We start from the raw sequence: 16,242 nt of genomic DNA, 5'->3' as shown, positions 1-16,242 counted from the left end.
TTTGAGCCAAAAATACCCTTTTTGAATCAGAAGAATTACACCAAAAAAATAATACCATACGACGTAAGTGTATGAAAATATGCGAAGTAGACTACTTTTCATGTTGAACTGTCACTTATTTCAGATACTGTTCTAATCGTAAATAAAGCAGCATTTAGTTTCTGAACAAGATCCTGGACATGGGCTTTCCACAGCAGCTTACTATCTATCTGAACGTCTAGGAACTTGAACTGTTCCGTCTCGCTTATAATATGCCCATTCTGTCTGATCAAAATATCGGTTCTTGTTGAATTGTGAGTTAGAAACTGTAAAAACTGAGTCTTACTGTGATTTAGCATCAAATTATTTTCCACAGGCCACGAACTTATTTCATGAACTACATTATTTGATACTGTTTCAATATTACACACAAGATACTTCACTACCAAGCTGGCGTCATCAGCAAACAGAAATATTTTTGAATCACCTGTAATACTAGAAGGCATATCATTTATATAAATAAGAAACAGCAGTGGCCCCAGCACCGACCCTTGGGGAATGACCCACTTAACAGTGCCCCATTGGGGCTGAACACCTACCACTCTCAATATTGCCGAGAATTACCTTCTGCTTTCTGTTCTTAAAGTAAGAGGCGAACCAATTGTAAGCTACTCCCCTCACTCCATAATGGTCCAACTTCTGCAGTAATATTTTGTGGTCAACACAGTCAAAAGCCTTCGTTAAATCAAAGAAAACACCTAGTGTTCGCAACCTTTTATTTAATCCGTCCAAAACCTCACAGAGAAAAGAGAATATAGCATTTTCAGTTGTTAAACAATTTCTAAAACCAAACTGTACATTTGACAGCAAATTATGTGAATTTAAATGCTCCAGTAACCTTGTATATACAACCTTCTCGATAACTTTAGCAAACACCGATGGCATAGAAATAGGTCTAAAATTGTCAACATTATCCTTGTCTCCCTTTTTATAAAGTGGCTTCACTACCGAGTAATTTAATCGGTCAGGAAACCGACCACTCCTAAAGGAAAAGTTACAGATATGGCCAAGTACTGGGCTAACGTACATAGAACAATACTTCAGTATTCTGCTAGATGCCCTGTTATATCCATGAGAGTTCTTGGTCTTTATTGATTTAATTATTAACTCAATCTCCCTCTTGTCAGTATCATGGAGGAGCATTTCAGATAACAGTCTCGGAACACTTTTTTCTAAGAGTGCTATGTGATTCCCTGTTGGGACTAGGTTTCTATTTAGTTCACCTACTATATTCAGAAAGTGATTATTAAATACTGTACATATACGCGACTTACCAGTAACACGGACATTCCCACTACGCACTGATTCTATATCCTCGACCTGTCTCTGCAGACCAGCCACTTCCTTAACGACTGACTGTATGGTTTTAATATAATAGAGGGAAACATTCCACGTGGGAAAAATATATCTAAAAACAAAGATGATGTGACTTACCAAACGAAAGCGCTGGCAGGTCGATAGACACACAAACAAACACAAACATACACACAAAATTCAAGCTTTCGCAACAAACTGTTGCCTCATCAGGAAAGAGGGAAGGAGAGGGAAAGATAAACGGATGTGGGTTTTAAGGGAGAGGGTAAGGAGTCATTCCAATCCCGGGAGCGGAAAGACTTACCTTAGGGGGAAAAAAGGACCGGTATACACTCGTGCGCGCACACACACACATGTCCATCCACACATATACAGACACAAGCAGACATATGGTTTTAATTTTATCCTGAGACTTATCTATTCTATCTGCATACCACATACTTTCTGCCTTCCTAATAACATTTTTAGGCACCTTACAATACTGTTTGTAATGGGCTGCTCCATTTAGATTTTGCCTGTTTCTAACGTTTTGATATAATTGCCTCTTTGTTCTACAAGATATTCTTATCCCTCTAGTCAGCCACCCAGGCTGCCTGTTTGTGCTAGTACCCTGTTTTGAACGTTCTAACGGAAAGCAACTTTCAAAGAGCACGAGAAAAGTCTTGAGAAAAGCATTATATTTATCATCTACTGTATCAGCGCAATAAACATCTTGCCACTCTTGTTCCTTGATAAGGTTTACAAAGGTCTCTACAGCAACTGGGTCAGCTTTCCTAAACTGTTGATAACTATATTTAACATGTGTTGCAGCACAAAAATCTTTTAGAGTTAAAATTTGTGGATCATGATCTGAAAGGCCATTCACCTTTTTGCTAACAGAATGCCCTTCTAGTAATGACAATTATTATACCCTTATCTACTTTTTCCCATATGGCCTGCAAGCTCTACAAACCATCATTCTAGATAGTGCTTGATGTCATCAGTCCACAAAAGGTGGCTGATGCCATTGGCCAGCGTAAAATAAGGAACTCAGCATCATATGAGAGGAATAACTGATATCCTCATAATGTAACTGGATAGATAAAAAAATCTGCTCACTAACCCGTGACAGGAAAATTTAAATGTATTGTAATTTGGAAGCTGGCACTATAACATGTCCTTGGTTCTCACCACCCACCCCCTCAATTTACATTTATTTCTTTGGTCCTGGCACTTCTTCTCAGTAACTATTCCTTTCTTCACTCCCTTTTATTTTCTGGCCTGTCTGTCGTCCCCTCTCCTCCTCCCCCTCTCCCCACCTCTACACACATACAGTGTGGTTAAATTTCTACATCTACATCTACATGGACAGTCTGCAAATCACTTTTAAGTGCCTAGCAGAGGGTTCATCAAACCACCTTCACAATTCTCTATTATTCCAATCCTGTATAGCACGCGGAAAGAATGAACACCTATATGTTTCTGTACGAGCTCTGATTTCCCTTATTTTATCATGGTGATCATTCCTCCCTATGTAGGTCGGTGTCAACAAAATATTTTCACTTTCGTAGGAGAAAGTTGGTGATTAAAATTTCATGAGAAGATTCCGTCGCAACGAAAAACGCCTTTCTTTCAATGATTCCCAGCCCAAATCCTGTATCATTTCTGTGATACTCTCTCCCTTATTTTGCGATAATACAAAACGTGCTGCCTTTCTTTGAACTTTTTCGATGTACTCCGTCAGTTATAACTGGTAAGGATTCCACACCATGCAGCAGTATTCTAAAAGAAGGACGGACAAGTGTAGTGTAAGCAGTCACCTTAGTAGATCTGTTACATTTTCTAAGTGTCCTGCCAATAAAACGCAGTCTTTGGTTAGCCTTCCCCACAACATTTTCTGTGCGTTCCTTCTTCCAATTTAAGTTGTTCGTAATTGTAATACAGTACCTAGGTATTTAGTTGAATTTATGGCTTTTAGATTAGACTGATTTATCGTGTAACCAAAGTTTAACGAATTCCTTTTAGCACTCATGTGGATGACCTCACATTTTTCGTTATTTAGGGTCAACTGCCACATTTCACACCATTCAGATAACTTTTCTAAATCGTTTTGCGGTTTGTTTTGATCTTCTGATGACTTTATTAGCTGACAAATGACAGCGTCATCTGCAAACAACCTAAGATGGCTACTCAGATTGTCTCTCAAATCGTTTATATAGATAAGGAACAGCAAAGGGCCTATAACACTACCTTGGGGAACACCAGAAATCACTTATGTTTCACTCGATAACTTTCCATCAGTTACTACGAACGGTGACCCCTCTGACAGGAAATCACAAATCCAGTCACATAACTGAGATGATACTCCATAAGCATGCAATTTCACTACAAGCCACTTGTGCGGTACAGTGTCAAAAGCCTTCTGGAAATCCATAAATACGGAATCGATCTGAAATCCCTTGTCAATAGCACTCAACACTTCATGTGAATTAAAAGTTAGTTGTGTTTCACAAGAACGATGTTTTCTAAACCCATTTTGACTGTGTGTCAATAGACCGTTTTCTTCAAGGTAATTCATAATGTTCGAACACAGTATATGTTCCAAAATCCTGCTGCATATTGATGTTAATGATATGAGCCTGTAATTGAGTTGATTACTACTACTACCTTTCTTGAATATTTGTGTGACCTGTGAAACTTACCCATCTTTGGGTACAGATCTTTCGTTGAGCGAACGGTTGTATATGATAGCTAAGTATGGAGCTAATGCATCACCATACTCCGAAAGGAACCTAATTGGTATACAGTCTGGACCAGAAGACTTGCTTTTATTAAGTGATTTAAGTTGCTTCACTACTCCGATGATATTTACTTCTACGTTACTCATGTTGGCAGCTGTTCTCGATTCGAATGCTGGAATATGTACTTCGTATTTTTTTGTGAAGGCAGTTCGGAAGGCTGTGTGTAGTAACTCTGCTTTGGCAGCACTGTCTTTGATAGTACTTCCATTGCTATTGCGCAGAGAAGGCATTGATTGTTTCTTGCCGCTAACATACTTCACATACAACCAGAATCTCTTTGGATTTTCCACTCTTAATAACTTGTGCATGGACATTTTGTCAGTAATGTCTGTGCTGCATGTTGTCCAATCTTTCACCTTTAAGCTTTCAGGTTTTCAAATATCATCTGGTGCAATCCCCCAACAATCAGTCTGTCCTTATCCCCTGACATGAGGTCCTGGGTGATGTTTCTGAACTCTCCCTATTTCCTAAATCTCACCAATCCTTTCCCTTCACCCCTCTTTCCTATTCAGCTCTTATACCAGGAGGAAGATCCACTGTCTGAAAGCTTGCAAATTTCAATATCTTTCATGTGTGTTTTCTCCTCCCACTGCTTTGTGAGTAGATTTTTTAATCTATCCATGTTAGTTATATTTTTAAAAAATTTTCATTGATATCCTTACAAGTGTAATTGTAGGTATCTTTCTCAGCATTTTTTATTGAAATGTTGGCATTTGTTTTCAAAATGCTGCTAACTCAGAAAAAACTAAATTTTGTATTTTTGTTATTACTGCTATGTAAAACACCTGGACCACTTTTTACTGGTATATTAAAATTACATTCTCACCAGTACCATATTTCCCAAACTGACCACTATTATGCTTGTCACACCGGCGAAAGATTGTAAGAAGATGAACTTTGATATGTCTCACAGCTGCTACTTTTTGATTCATGACAGTAACTTTCTTATGACAATACAAATTAAATTTGTAGTGTACGAGAATACAAAATGAATTAACTGAGTTACAAAATGGAATAAAATTTGACATTACCCATAATTATGCAAGCGATGGGAATGAGTGCCAGTGCCAACAGTTATACATGGCGCTGCAATATGTTGAGTGCCATGTCTCGTATGAAGTCTCTTCTCATGGCAGAAGGGTGTAATATTGAGAATTTGTATTTTAACTTTGTTGTGCAGTATACTATATTATTATACAGACTATGGGACTGACATGCCACCTGCCTAAATTGAAACTATTTAGGTAAAGCAATGTGACAAACAGTTGCATGAAGATTCACTGTGACCCCAGCACATTGCAACTCTTACTTTTGGGAATACCCTCATACATTTTTCCCAAAAATGATTGTATGTGATCCCTATATGAAAGGTGATCACACAAAAATATGACTTTTTAGACAAATTTTTACTTAAAAACAGTGTAGTTTAAAGCAGGCTGTTGCAGCTCAAGTGCCCGTCTGTGGTTCTTCCTGCCGTAGTATAAGAAGAAGGCCGAGGTGCCCCTGTGTGATGTGGGGCATCATGGGAACAACCTGTTTAAGGGGGCATCGTTTTTTCTTGGGTTGTCTGATAGAATGTAAACTTTTGATTCTTTATGCCAGTTTTGTGTTTCATCATTTATGTTGGCAGTCAAGTTAAATATGTTTCACTTTTTTTTGCACATACTCCTATATGTTGATATCTTTTTTGGGGAGTTTCCAAAAGGTTTTTCCATAGGTGACAAGACAGGGATGTGTACAGTTGATGCTATAAATATTCAGTACTGAGCTTGCAGTGCTACAGGTTGGTTGGCAGTGAATTGCTGCCTTTTGTAATAATGTATCAGCAAGGTGATGAGTGGAGAGGTTTATTCCTGGCAGAGATTTTGTGTGTAGTTTAATGATTTTCTGTTTCTTCAGAAATTTTTGTTGGTTATGGAAATGTATTTTGATTTATTATGTGAAACAGCAGTACACAGCTGTAAATTTCAAATTTTGAAATTGTATTACTGCCAAACTGTGCTCAGAACCTTTATAAACGTTTTTCTTCTCATTCAACATGTTAGCAAACAGCAGATATATATTAGTTTAGAAAATATAATTCAAGGTAAATTTTAGCAGTGTTAACATCTGCTCTAAGTGCAAAGCTATGCTCGTAACAGCATTTCTTGTGTATTAAAATTCATCTTTACATTTAATCAACTCTTCTGCATTCTTTTGATATCACTTTACTGTATCACTTGCAGCAAGTGTTGTATAGGTATTAAGTGTTGCGAGCTTATACAGTAGTGTGTATTGTTAACACACGTGAGCAGATTGAACATAATGTAGAAACTTACATTAGGAGGCATGAAGATGATAAGAAAAGAATGAGTATCCAGTCCAAAGCTATAGTTATTGTACCATTATTGCATTTCATGCTTACTAGGAAATCATTTGGTTAAATTTTACCATGTGTATTTTATCTATGTGCTCAGTCACACCTCTAGTTTGTACAATACTTCTCTGCTGTAAATGTCTAGGGACTGTGTTTCAGACCCTAGCTTTTTGTGGGATTAAGTCTGCTTTGATATTGCCAAAAGTACAGAGGATCACCCAGTTTCATTTATGTAAGAAGTTGGAATGGAAGCTCTGAAGAAGCTATTTTCAAAACAATACTAGTGAACATGTGTATCGTACCTAATGTCAGTGAATGTACTGCTTAGTGGCAGTTAAGTCAGCGTGTCTGGGTGCTTTGTTTTCAAATTTTTTACAGTGCTCTGGTGCCTCTGATCAGCCAGTCTTTTCTTCTGGATTTATTCTAGATTTTTACAGCTTTTTCATATAATTATACATTGTAAAGCAGTTCATGAAGTTCTTCCTATACATGCCTCTGCATTTATCCTGCATGAAATTAGTGCAAGGTGTTTAATTTGTAACTCAGTATCTATTAACATAACTGCCTTCATTGTGAAGTAGATTAAAGTATCCCCAAATTTGTGCTTATCTTGATTTATCTTGTTATACTGTGTAACTTGTGACATGTGACATGCCCAGTAAGTACTTAGTGACATAACCTAAATAAGTAGTATCATAGGTAACTGTGTCGGCCACCTTTTACTGCGATGACACTTTAAACTCTTTTAGTTATCATATTACAAATTTTCATGCCATTACTCTTGTGCTAGATCACAATTCTTCTGTAATATATGCTACCATTATCACCCCTCATTCATAACATTATAGCCAAGATGTTGTTAAAAGGAAGTAATAATTTGTAAATTACCAGTTGTGTCAGTTTTCAGAATTGATGAACTCCTTATCTAAATGTCTGCCTGTTTCTTATGAATAACAGGTGGTTGCTTCTTCTCTTGGACCCGCAAGATACTTGCGATTAACAAAAAAATCTCTAGGTACTAACTTTATATATACTGTTTTTTGCTTTTATTTTATATTCATTTTTTGCATAGGTTAATTTGTGACCTCTATGATATTCACAGTGAAAAATTCGAAGTGAGAGTGAAAACAAGACACTAAAAACTATTAGTGACAGAAGTCAGTGGATACTTTCTGATCTCTGGCAAAGAAACTTGTGAAGTAGGGATGACATAGTTTGCTGTTCCTCGTAATCAGTATACCAAACAGTGGGCCTTACTCAAAAGAAATAATAAAATTCAGTTGCTATCAAGAGACACCTGCTGGCAAAATAAGTAATTAATACAAGATAAGATCCATTCAGTTGAAAATAAAATATTAATAAAAAAGAAAATTAAGATCAAAACATGTTTTATGTAAGAAGAGGATATACTATTAGAACAGCAGAGAAAGTAATCTGTAAAAGAGAATGAGGAAACCAAATGCTAAGAGGACATTTACATTCAGTGTAATATCTTCCTTAAAAAAATAAATAAATAAAACAGATGAATGGGAATTATGTTTTATGATTATAGTATAGTCCCATACAAATGAGATTCACAATGTAATATTACTACCAGCAGGATGATGATCCAAAAAATATTTGTTCCTGTTATGTATCAGATGTGCATGGTAACAACAGTTAAGTTTTTGAACTAGGCCACACAGTATATTTACTCCAGCGTATTGTAGGCATTTGATACTACCTTTGATTTACAGCATCTCATTACTGGTGTACTGATCGATACTGTAACATGAATTTAACCCTAACTTTCACAGTGTTCATTGACGGCTCCCAATGTGACCCAATTCTGGAAAATGTTATTAAGCAGAACTGAAATTATTTGGGCTAATACAATATGCGTGGGCCTAAATATAATTAATTATGTGGACAGTGTTCAACCCATATATCCTTTGTATCACCTTTATGCAATAACTGTCCAGTTTTAGAAGTGTACTGTTTCAGAATGGTCACTTGCTTCTGTAGAAATATTTTTATATAGCTGTGAGAGTTTTCTCTACTGTCAAACTTTTCTTCACATTTGTTTGCTGTGCTTCATTCAGAATGCTCAGCTGTTGACAGAACTTTCTTCTCACAATCATTTTGCTATAAATTCTTCATAGTTTACATGTTCTGAAAGCGGATTTCACCAAGTTGTGTAACAGTGAACAACTATCCAGCCTGATGTTTGTAGTTATGATGTGCAGTGATTCATTGTCTTGTTTGTTTTTACAACCATTATGTCATTCTGTGTTTGTTAATGCTAGGCATTTCCACATTGTGTCCCTGCATATTTTAGTGCTGTCGTGTGAGCTGTCCTTGATTGTGAACATTAATAAATATTTGTTATAAATAGCATGTTTCTGGATGTTCTTCAAACAGCAGTATTTGTCCTTCTCAAATTATTACTGCATACTGCTGTGCCCTGGTATAAGTCTTCTCAGCAAAAAATCTAAAGTCTTTGAGTGAAACCATTTCCTTAATTTAAACAATGGAAACTCCAGGTAGGAATGTCAAAAATGTAGTAAAAGACAGATTGCTTCTTGCTGTAAAGAAGACGCATCATGTTGCAGACAGGCTCAGCTAAAAAAAAACCCTTATATAAAGCTTTCAGCCACACACTTCATCAGTGAGAGAGAGAGACATGCACCATTCACACAGACAAGCAAGCACACCTCAGGCGCACACAACCAATTACTCCAGCATCCTGGGCTGGACGTGTGCTTGCTTGCTTGTGTACTTGCTTGCTTGTGTACTTGCTTGCTTTTGTGTGTGTGTGTGTGTGTGTGTGTGTGTGTGTGTGTGTGTGTGTGTGTGTGTTTTACTGATTAAGGCTGTGGCCAAAAGCTTTATGTAAGTGTCTTTTAATAGTGCCTGTCTGCAGCTTGACATTGCTTCTTTATGGTAAGTAGCAATCTGTCTTTTCCTATGTTATTGCCTTTAATTTAACATTTATGAGAAACAGCCGTTTGCATACATATGTTGTATCATCCAGAAGGGAAATAAATATCTGTGAAACATCTATACAAATAGGTGTTATATTTGAAAATAGTGGTAGAGTGTATCAGATAGGTTTTGAATTTGATATAGTGCATCACAGTTGTATCTTCAACTCAAGATTGTTTCACAAAATACATTTGTTTTGTGTTTGCAGTTGTACTGAATTTGAAACTAAATTTATATGTTTCAAACTTGTTGTTAATTTGTGAGTAAATGTAAAAATTCTCTAATGGTTCATTAAAAATTTTATATAAAACAATAAATGTGACGTGTTACAACATTTTGTATGGCATTGGTGACTGTAATATCCTGTAGAGGTCAAACCTCTATAGTCAGAGGCACTTTCTTTATTTTATCTGTTGGACATCTTTCCTCATGAAAATGTAGGCTCAGTTAGTTTTTCGGTTCACCAGTTCCTGTTTGAAATAAAAAAGTACTCTCATTGTGATGAAAGAACATGTCAAGTGATAATCGCGTATCCACTGGCAGATATATGAAATAACAGTAAACTATATTCAATCGGACATCATCGCACCTGCTGAATATCAGAGAGGTCAATGAGTTAAGAAAGATATGTTCAAGCTGCATGTAATGGGAAAACCGTTGCTACAAAATGTACATCTGTAGATACTGTCACTAATAAGCATGCTTGCTTTCCAACAGTCCTTTGAGTTAAATAGTAATAGAGAAATAAGCTATTAGTTTGATATGTTGCTCAACATAGTCATTGCGCACTTAGTTTTGTAACTGTAAGTAATAACTCTCATAAGATTGTTCCATCCAACAATTTTCTTGAGTTCCTTATGTTGTATGCTTCATATCAAGTATTTGCGATGCATGTTTCCACATTCTGTAGTGTCTTGTATTTTGATGATGTTAATATCCTCACAATTTTATTTTTAGTGTTGATTCCACAAAAAGCAGATACATCAATGTTAGGATTAAGCATTGCTGAACACTAGGCATTTGCTAATGGATATTAGTATCATCAACATTACAAAGGAAGAAAATTTTGGTTCAGTTTTCTCAATTCTATTTATTCATTTATTTTTAAAAAAAGTATATATGCTCAGTTGCCATTTGCCACTCTTAAATTAAATTGTGTGATGTTATATTGATTAGTATTCATTATTATTGATGTTTAGAGAGTAAAATTATTTTGTCGAGTTAACATTTTTATTGTAACTTCACTGTTTCCCTCAGTGCAAACATATGTATCAACCTGTTTGCAGTTTCTGAAGAATATCACAGTATGATTTGAGAATGTTAACCAACTCATATCATTAAACCATGCATAATAAAAGGTGTCATTGGCTTTAAAACTCTTCCATCTTTCAAAGATACAAACACAGTTTGAGAAAAAGAAAGGGAAGTAGAAATAATAATTCTGAATTAGAAATGTTACATTACATTTACCCGTGATTGATTTGGTCAATTTTCTTTCATTGGAGAGGGTAAACAATTCTCTAAGAATATGCTATTATTAGTATATTAACCAAGCAACATTAAGATGGTTTAGTTTTTTATTATACATAACAGTGGTATCATTTTACTTTTATTGTTAATATTTTGTCAAACTTGAATCAGCAGTTGACTGCAATAGACAGAAAATACAATAATATTTTGTTACATTACACAGGTGAGGGGAATCTGACAGTATTATGGAAAGGATAGATAGTTACTCACCATTCAGTGGAGATTCTGAGTTGAAGATAGGTTCAACAAAAAGACTGTGAAACAAGCAAGCATTCAACCAAAGAGACCTTCATCAGAATTGGACAAAACACACACACACACACACACACACACACACACACACACACACACACACACTGCAAATGCAACTCACATACACATGACCACAGTCTCTGGTTTCCTCGCCTACCCCTTGCTCATTAATGTACTTCATCATCGCCACAGTCATCTTGAACAATTCTGAATGTCAGATAAGATTTCTCCTTTCATCTATTCTTGTTTCCTCCTCTTGTATAATTTTCCCCTTTGCCACTATTTCCACAATATTGCTTTGTCATTTTATGAACTTCATCATGTGCTGTCCACTCTGTGGCTCCCTTTGAATCAATATCCTCACTGCCCGAGACATTTTTGAGCAAAAAATCTATATCATCATTTCCTTGTTTAGTTTCCGTTTCACACATGGATTCAAAGTTAAAATGTCCACCTTAGTAGCATAAAAGAATTTTTGAAGACCTTGCAAGTGACACATTCAGTTTTTCTTCTTGTGTTTTGGCCAACCATCTTGTGGCATATAGCAAGTCAATTCTCTTCAGAATAGTTACACAGTCTTCATTATTTTCAGTCACTGACATCAATTAACTAAGAAGACGGTGGTGATACATCTTCTCTAGCATTTAAAGTGTGTCCTGGTCTATCGGCTAACAAAGAGTAATCACATTTGTTGTTAAAAATAATGCTTTGCTATCTACATCCTCAAGTTTGTCGCCGGCGGGTTGTGAAGGTGGGATGTTGAGAAGCAACAGAGCTTTGCTTGGTAAATTGTTGCCTTTCAAATATTTCTCTGCTGTTGTTGTTGTTGTTGTTGTTGTTGTGGTGGTCTTCAGTCCAGAGACTGGTTCGATGCAGCCTCCCATGCAACTCTATCCTGTGCAAGCTGCTTCATCTCCCAGTATGTACTGCAGCCTACATCCTTCTGACTCTGCTTAGTGTATTCATCTCTTGGTCTTCCTCTACGATTTTTACCCTCCACGCTGCCCTCCAATACTAAATTGGTGATCCCTTGATGCCTCAGAACATGTCCTACCAACCGATCTCTTCTTCTACTCAAGTTGTGCCACAAGCTCCTCTTTTCCCCAATTCTATTCAATACCTCCTCATTAGTTATGTTTTCTACCCATCTAATCTTTAGCATTCTTCTGTAGCACCACATTTCAAACGCTTCTATTCTCTTCTTGTCCAAACTATTTATCGTCCATGTTTCACTTCCATACATGGCTACACTCCATACAAATACTTTCAGAAATGACTTCCTGCCACTTAAATCTATACTCGATGTTGACAAATTTCTCTTCTTCAGAAACGCTTCCCTTGCCACTGCTGGTCTACATTTTATATCCTCCCTACTTTGACCATCATCAGTTATTTTGCTCCCCAAATAACAAAACTCTTTTACTACTTTGTGTCTCATTTCCTAATCTAATTCCCTCAGCATCACCAGACTTAATTCGACTACATTCCATTATCCTCGTGTTCGTTGATGTTCATCTTATATCCTCCTTTCAAGACACTGTCCTTTCTGTTCAACTACTCTTCCAAGTCCTTTGCTGTCTCTGACAGAATTACATTGTCAACGGTGAACCTCAAAGTTTTTATTTCTTCTCCATGGATTTTAATACTTACTCCAAATTTTTCTTTTGTTTCCTTTACTGCTTGCTCAATATACAGATTGAATCACATCGGGGAGAGGCTACAACCCTGTCTCACTCCCTTCCCAACCATTGCTTCCCTTTCAAGCCCCTCGACTCTTATAACTGCCATCTGGTTTCTGTACAAATTGTAAATAGCCTTTCACTCCCTGTATTTGACCCCTGCTACCTTCAGAATTTGAAAGAGAGTATTCCAGTCAACATTGTCAAAAGTTTTCTCTAAGTCTAAAAATGCTAGTAACATAGGTTTGCCTTTTCTTAATCTAGTTTCTAAGATAAGTCGTAGGGTCAGTATTGCCTCACGTGTTCCAATGTTTCTACAGAATCCAAACTGATCTTCGCTGAGGTTGGCTTCTACCAGTTCTTCCATTCGTCTGTAAAGAATTTGCATTAGTCTTTTGCAGCCGTGACTTATTAAACTGATAGTTCGGTAATTTTCACATCTGTCAACACCTGCTGTTTTGGGATTGGAATTATTACATTCTTCTTGAAGTCTGAGGGTATTTTGCCTGTCTCATACATTTTGCTCACCAGATGGTAGAGTTTTGTCAGGACTGGCTCTCCCAACGCTGTCAGCAGTTCTAATGGAATGTTGTCTACTGCCAGGGCCTTGTTTTGACTTAAGTATTTCAGTGCTCCATCAAAATCTTCACGCAGTATCATATCTCCTATTTCATCTTCATCTACATCCTGTTCCATTTCTATAATATTGTTCTCAAGTACATCACCCTTGTATGGACCCACTATATACCCCTTCCATCTTTCTGCTTTCCCTTCTTTACTTAGAATTGGGTTTCCATCTGAGCTCTTGATATTCATGCAAGTGGTTCTCTTTTCTCCAAAATTCTCTTTAATTTTCCTGTAGGCTGTATCTATCTTACCCCTAGTGGCATGTGCCTCTACATCCTTACATTTGTCCTCTAGCCATCCCTGCTTAGCCATTTTGCACTTCCTGTCGATCTAATTTTTGAGACGTTTATGTTCCTTTTTGCCTGCATCATTTACTGCATGTTTATATTTTCTTCTTTCATCAATTAAATTCATTATTTCTTCTATTACCCAAGGACTTCTATTAGCCATTGTCTTTTTATCTACAAATTCATTTTGGAACCAGGTTTGTGAACATTTCTGAATTCATCCATGCTTTCTCCTGATGAGTGTAACATAGTGGCAGCGATTTTATTTTTCAGGTTTTTGAAAGCTCTAGTTTCTGTGACTTCACTATTAATGTAAGCCTAAGCTTGTGGTTGCAAGTTGCTTTACTGCAAGCTAATATGGTAACTCATTTCGTACTTTCTTTTATCTGGATGCAAAGACATCTTAAAGTGTTTTTGTAGGAAGCATCTTGTAATTTAAACCACTCGCATCATAGTAGTACAACAGTTCGCCAGAAATTCACTCCTAGACATTTAACTTTGAAAGATAGTCTTTGAACAAAAGCACAGCCTCTTTGTTAGCAGATAAAGCCTCTGCACTAATGGTAATCTGGCAAATACCAAATAATTTTCTCCACTGATCTAATCATCCATTACTGGCAGTAAATTCTGAATTTTCTCTTTGCAGTGCTTTCTCCTGGAATATGGGTTCAGTAATTGACAAACCTTTTTCTCTTAAAAGTTCATGCCATAAAAATAAAGCTTCCTCACCTTCTACATGCTTGCCTTTTGATGTTGTCTTCCTTGCCTTGATTCCACTTCCACTAACTTGAGAAGCACACCATTTTCCAATTTCTGCTTGATTTTTCTTCCAGTCTCCAACAGTATTTTTTCCTAAGTATCGTCTGTTGAAGAGTGGTTCCAGTAATTTATTCAGTACCTTATAATTCTGACTCCCGATGTGCTAGAAGCACAAAAGCCATACAAAACATTTTGAAAGGCCACATTGCATTGTAGCTGGTGCGCACTTGCAGGAGCTTTGGAAAGGTACAGTACAAACAATAAATTAATCCTCATTTTATCATGGAGAAATATATTTTTGCAAAGGACACCAAAGACAATAGCAAATGTTCCGCTTACAAAGAGGAGATTTGTTAAAGTTGAAAATAACCTGTCGGAAGCACACAGAAGCCTTGGGAGTTCTTCATAGTGAAATAAATGTAACTTATTTGAAATGGAAAAGACAAGCATCCTCTCACCAGCAGAAGAGTGATGGTTGGCACATAAAGACAGTGAGAATATCAGAAAATCACGTCAGGAAAGTATTGCCTAAGAACTGTGACTAGGCATTTGATGCAGTTCCACACTTACACCTTGTGAACAAAGAATAAGTGTTATCAGATCAGCTATGTGAGTGGATTGAAGGGTTCCCAGGAATCAAAACACTGCATATCTTTCTTAATGATGGGGAGTCTTTAGATGTGTAAGTAGCTTCAAGTTTCTGAGTCATTACTTTCGCAATATATATCATTGATCTAGTGGACAACATCAGAAGCTCCGTGTGGTGGTTTGTGGATGATGCTGTTGTAGATAGACAAGTAGCGACACCAAAAAATTCTTGGGAAATGTAGGAAGACCTGTAGAAGATTATTCAATATTATGTGTTTACACAATTGCCAACCACGGGAAACAGCCACATTCAAGAAATAGCTGAAAGTATGCATTTGCGAAGAATACACACAAAACTAATTTTAGGAAACTCAGATTGCCACACAGAAATTCACTGGAAGAATCCTCAGGAAGTGAAGTCCACTCATGAACAAGATAGCTTAGAAGTGTGCCAACCACAAATAACATTGTTTGGTACCATTCCATTGTTGGTTTAAAATTCTGAGACCACTTCTGTTCCTTCATTATTGCTTCAGCTAACAGCGATAAGCTGTGTTTTATACATCCAAGGGAGCAGCAGTAATATAAAATAAACACTGAGCCAGGTGAGAAAAAATTTTCTATCCATGCAAGAAAATTACCCAGATTCTGAGCTAGCAGCACAGTCCCTTAATGAGACAGTTCCCTATGGGATAATTATTAATGAATAAGTGTTTGATGGGGATATGATGCAACTGCACTGTTTAATGCTTCGAATGTGTCATTATTGTGCAGTAGCAATTGTACATGGCAACACAGTGATACAGTGAAAGTTTATTTTATTATTGTTCAATAAAACAATGATTTAGCTCATATAAGTTTCATCCGTCATTGTTGATTAAACTAGGATTGAACTGTGATTTTGCTCATCCATGTTTACCTGGTAACATAAAAAGAGCTGTCCGTTACATGTATATAAAATGTAACACATGCCCGTTTGTGCTATGAAAATTGGCGCATCCGCTCAAGGGTTAGCAAGTGCAAAACTTCATGAAGATACACATCAAACTCCAGTGGCTGGCATTACA

The 16,242-nt window shown here is 36.7% G+C and overlaps 1 protein-coding gene across 1 annotated transcript in view; it reads left to right on the top strand.

The window, feature by feature from the left end:
* The window catches only part of LOC124606066, a gene marked incomplete at its 5' end in the record, with an annotated part of 619,082 nt that overhangs the window by 586,855 nt on the left and 15,985 nt on the right, over window positions 1–16,242 (top strand). The window contains one exon of the mRNA XM_047138029.1: window positions 7,447–7,504. Within this exon, the coding sequence (XP_046993985.1) occupies window positions 7,447–7,504 (58 nt within the window). The remainder of the gene's footprint in view (window positions 1–7,446; window positions 7,505–16,242) is intronic.

This window comes from Schistocerca americana, chromosome 3 (assembly GCF_021461395.2).
Source record: "Schistocerca americana isolate TAMUIC-IGC-003095 chromosome 3, iqSchAmer2.1, whole genome shotgun sequence".
In the NCBI taxonomy this organism is placed as follows: domain Eukaryota; kingdom Metazoa; phylum Arthropoda; class Insecta; order Orthoptera; family Acrididae; genus Schistocerca; species Schistocerca americana.
The sequence above is the reverse complement of the archived record's forward strand: the minus strand, read 5'-3'. Positions and strand labels throughout refer to the sequence as shown.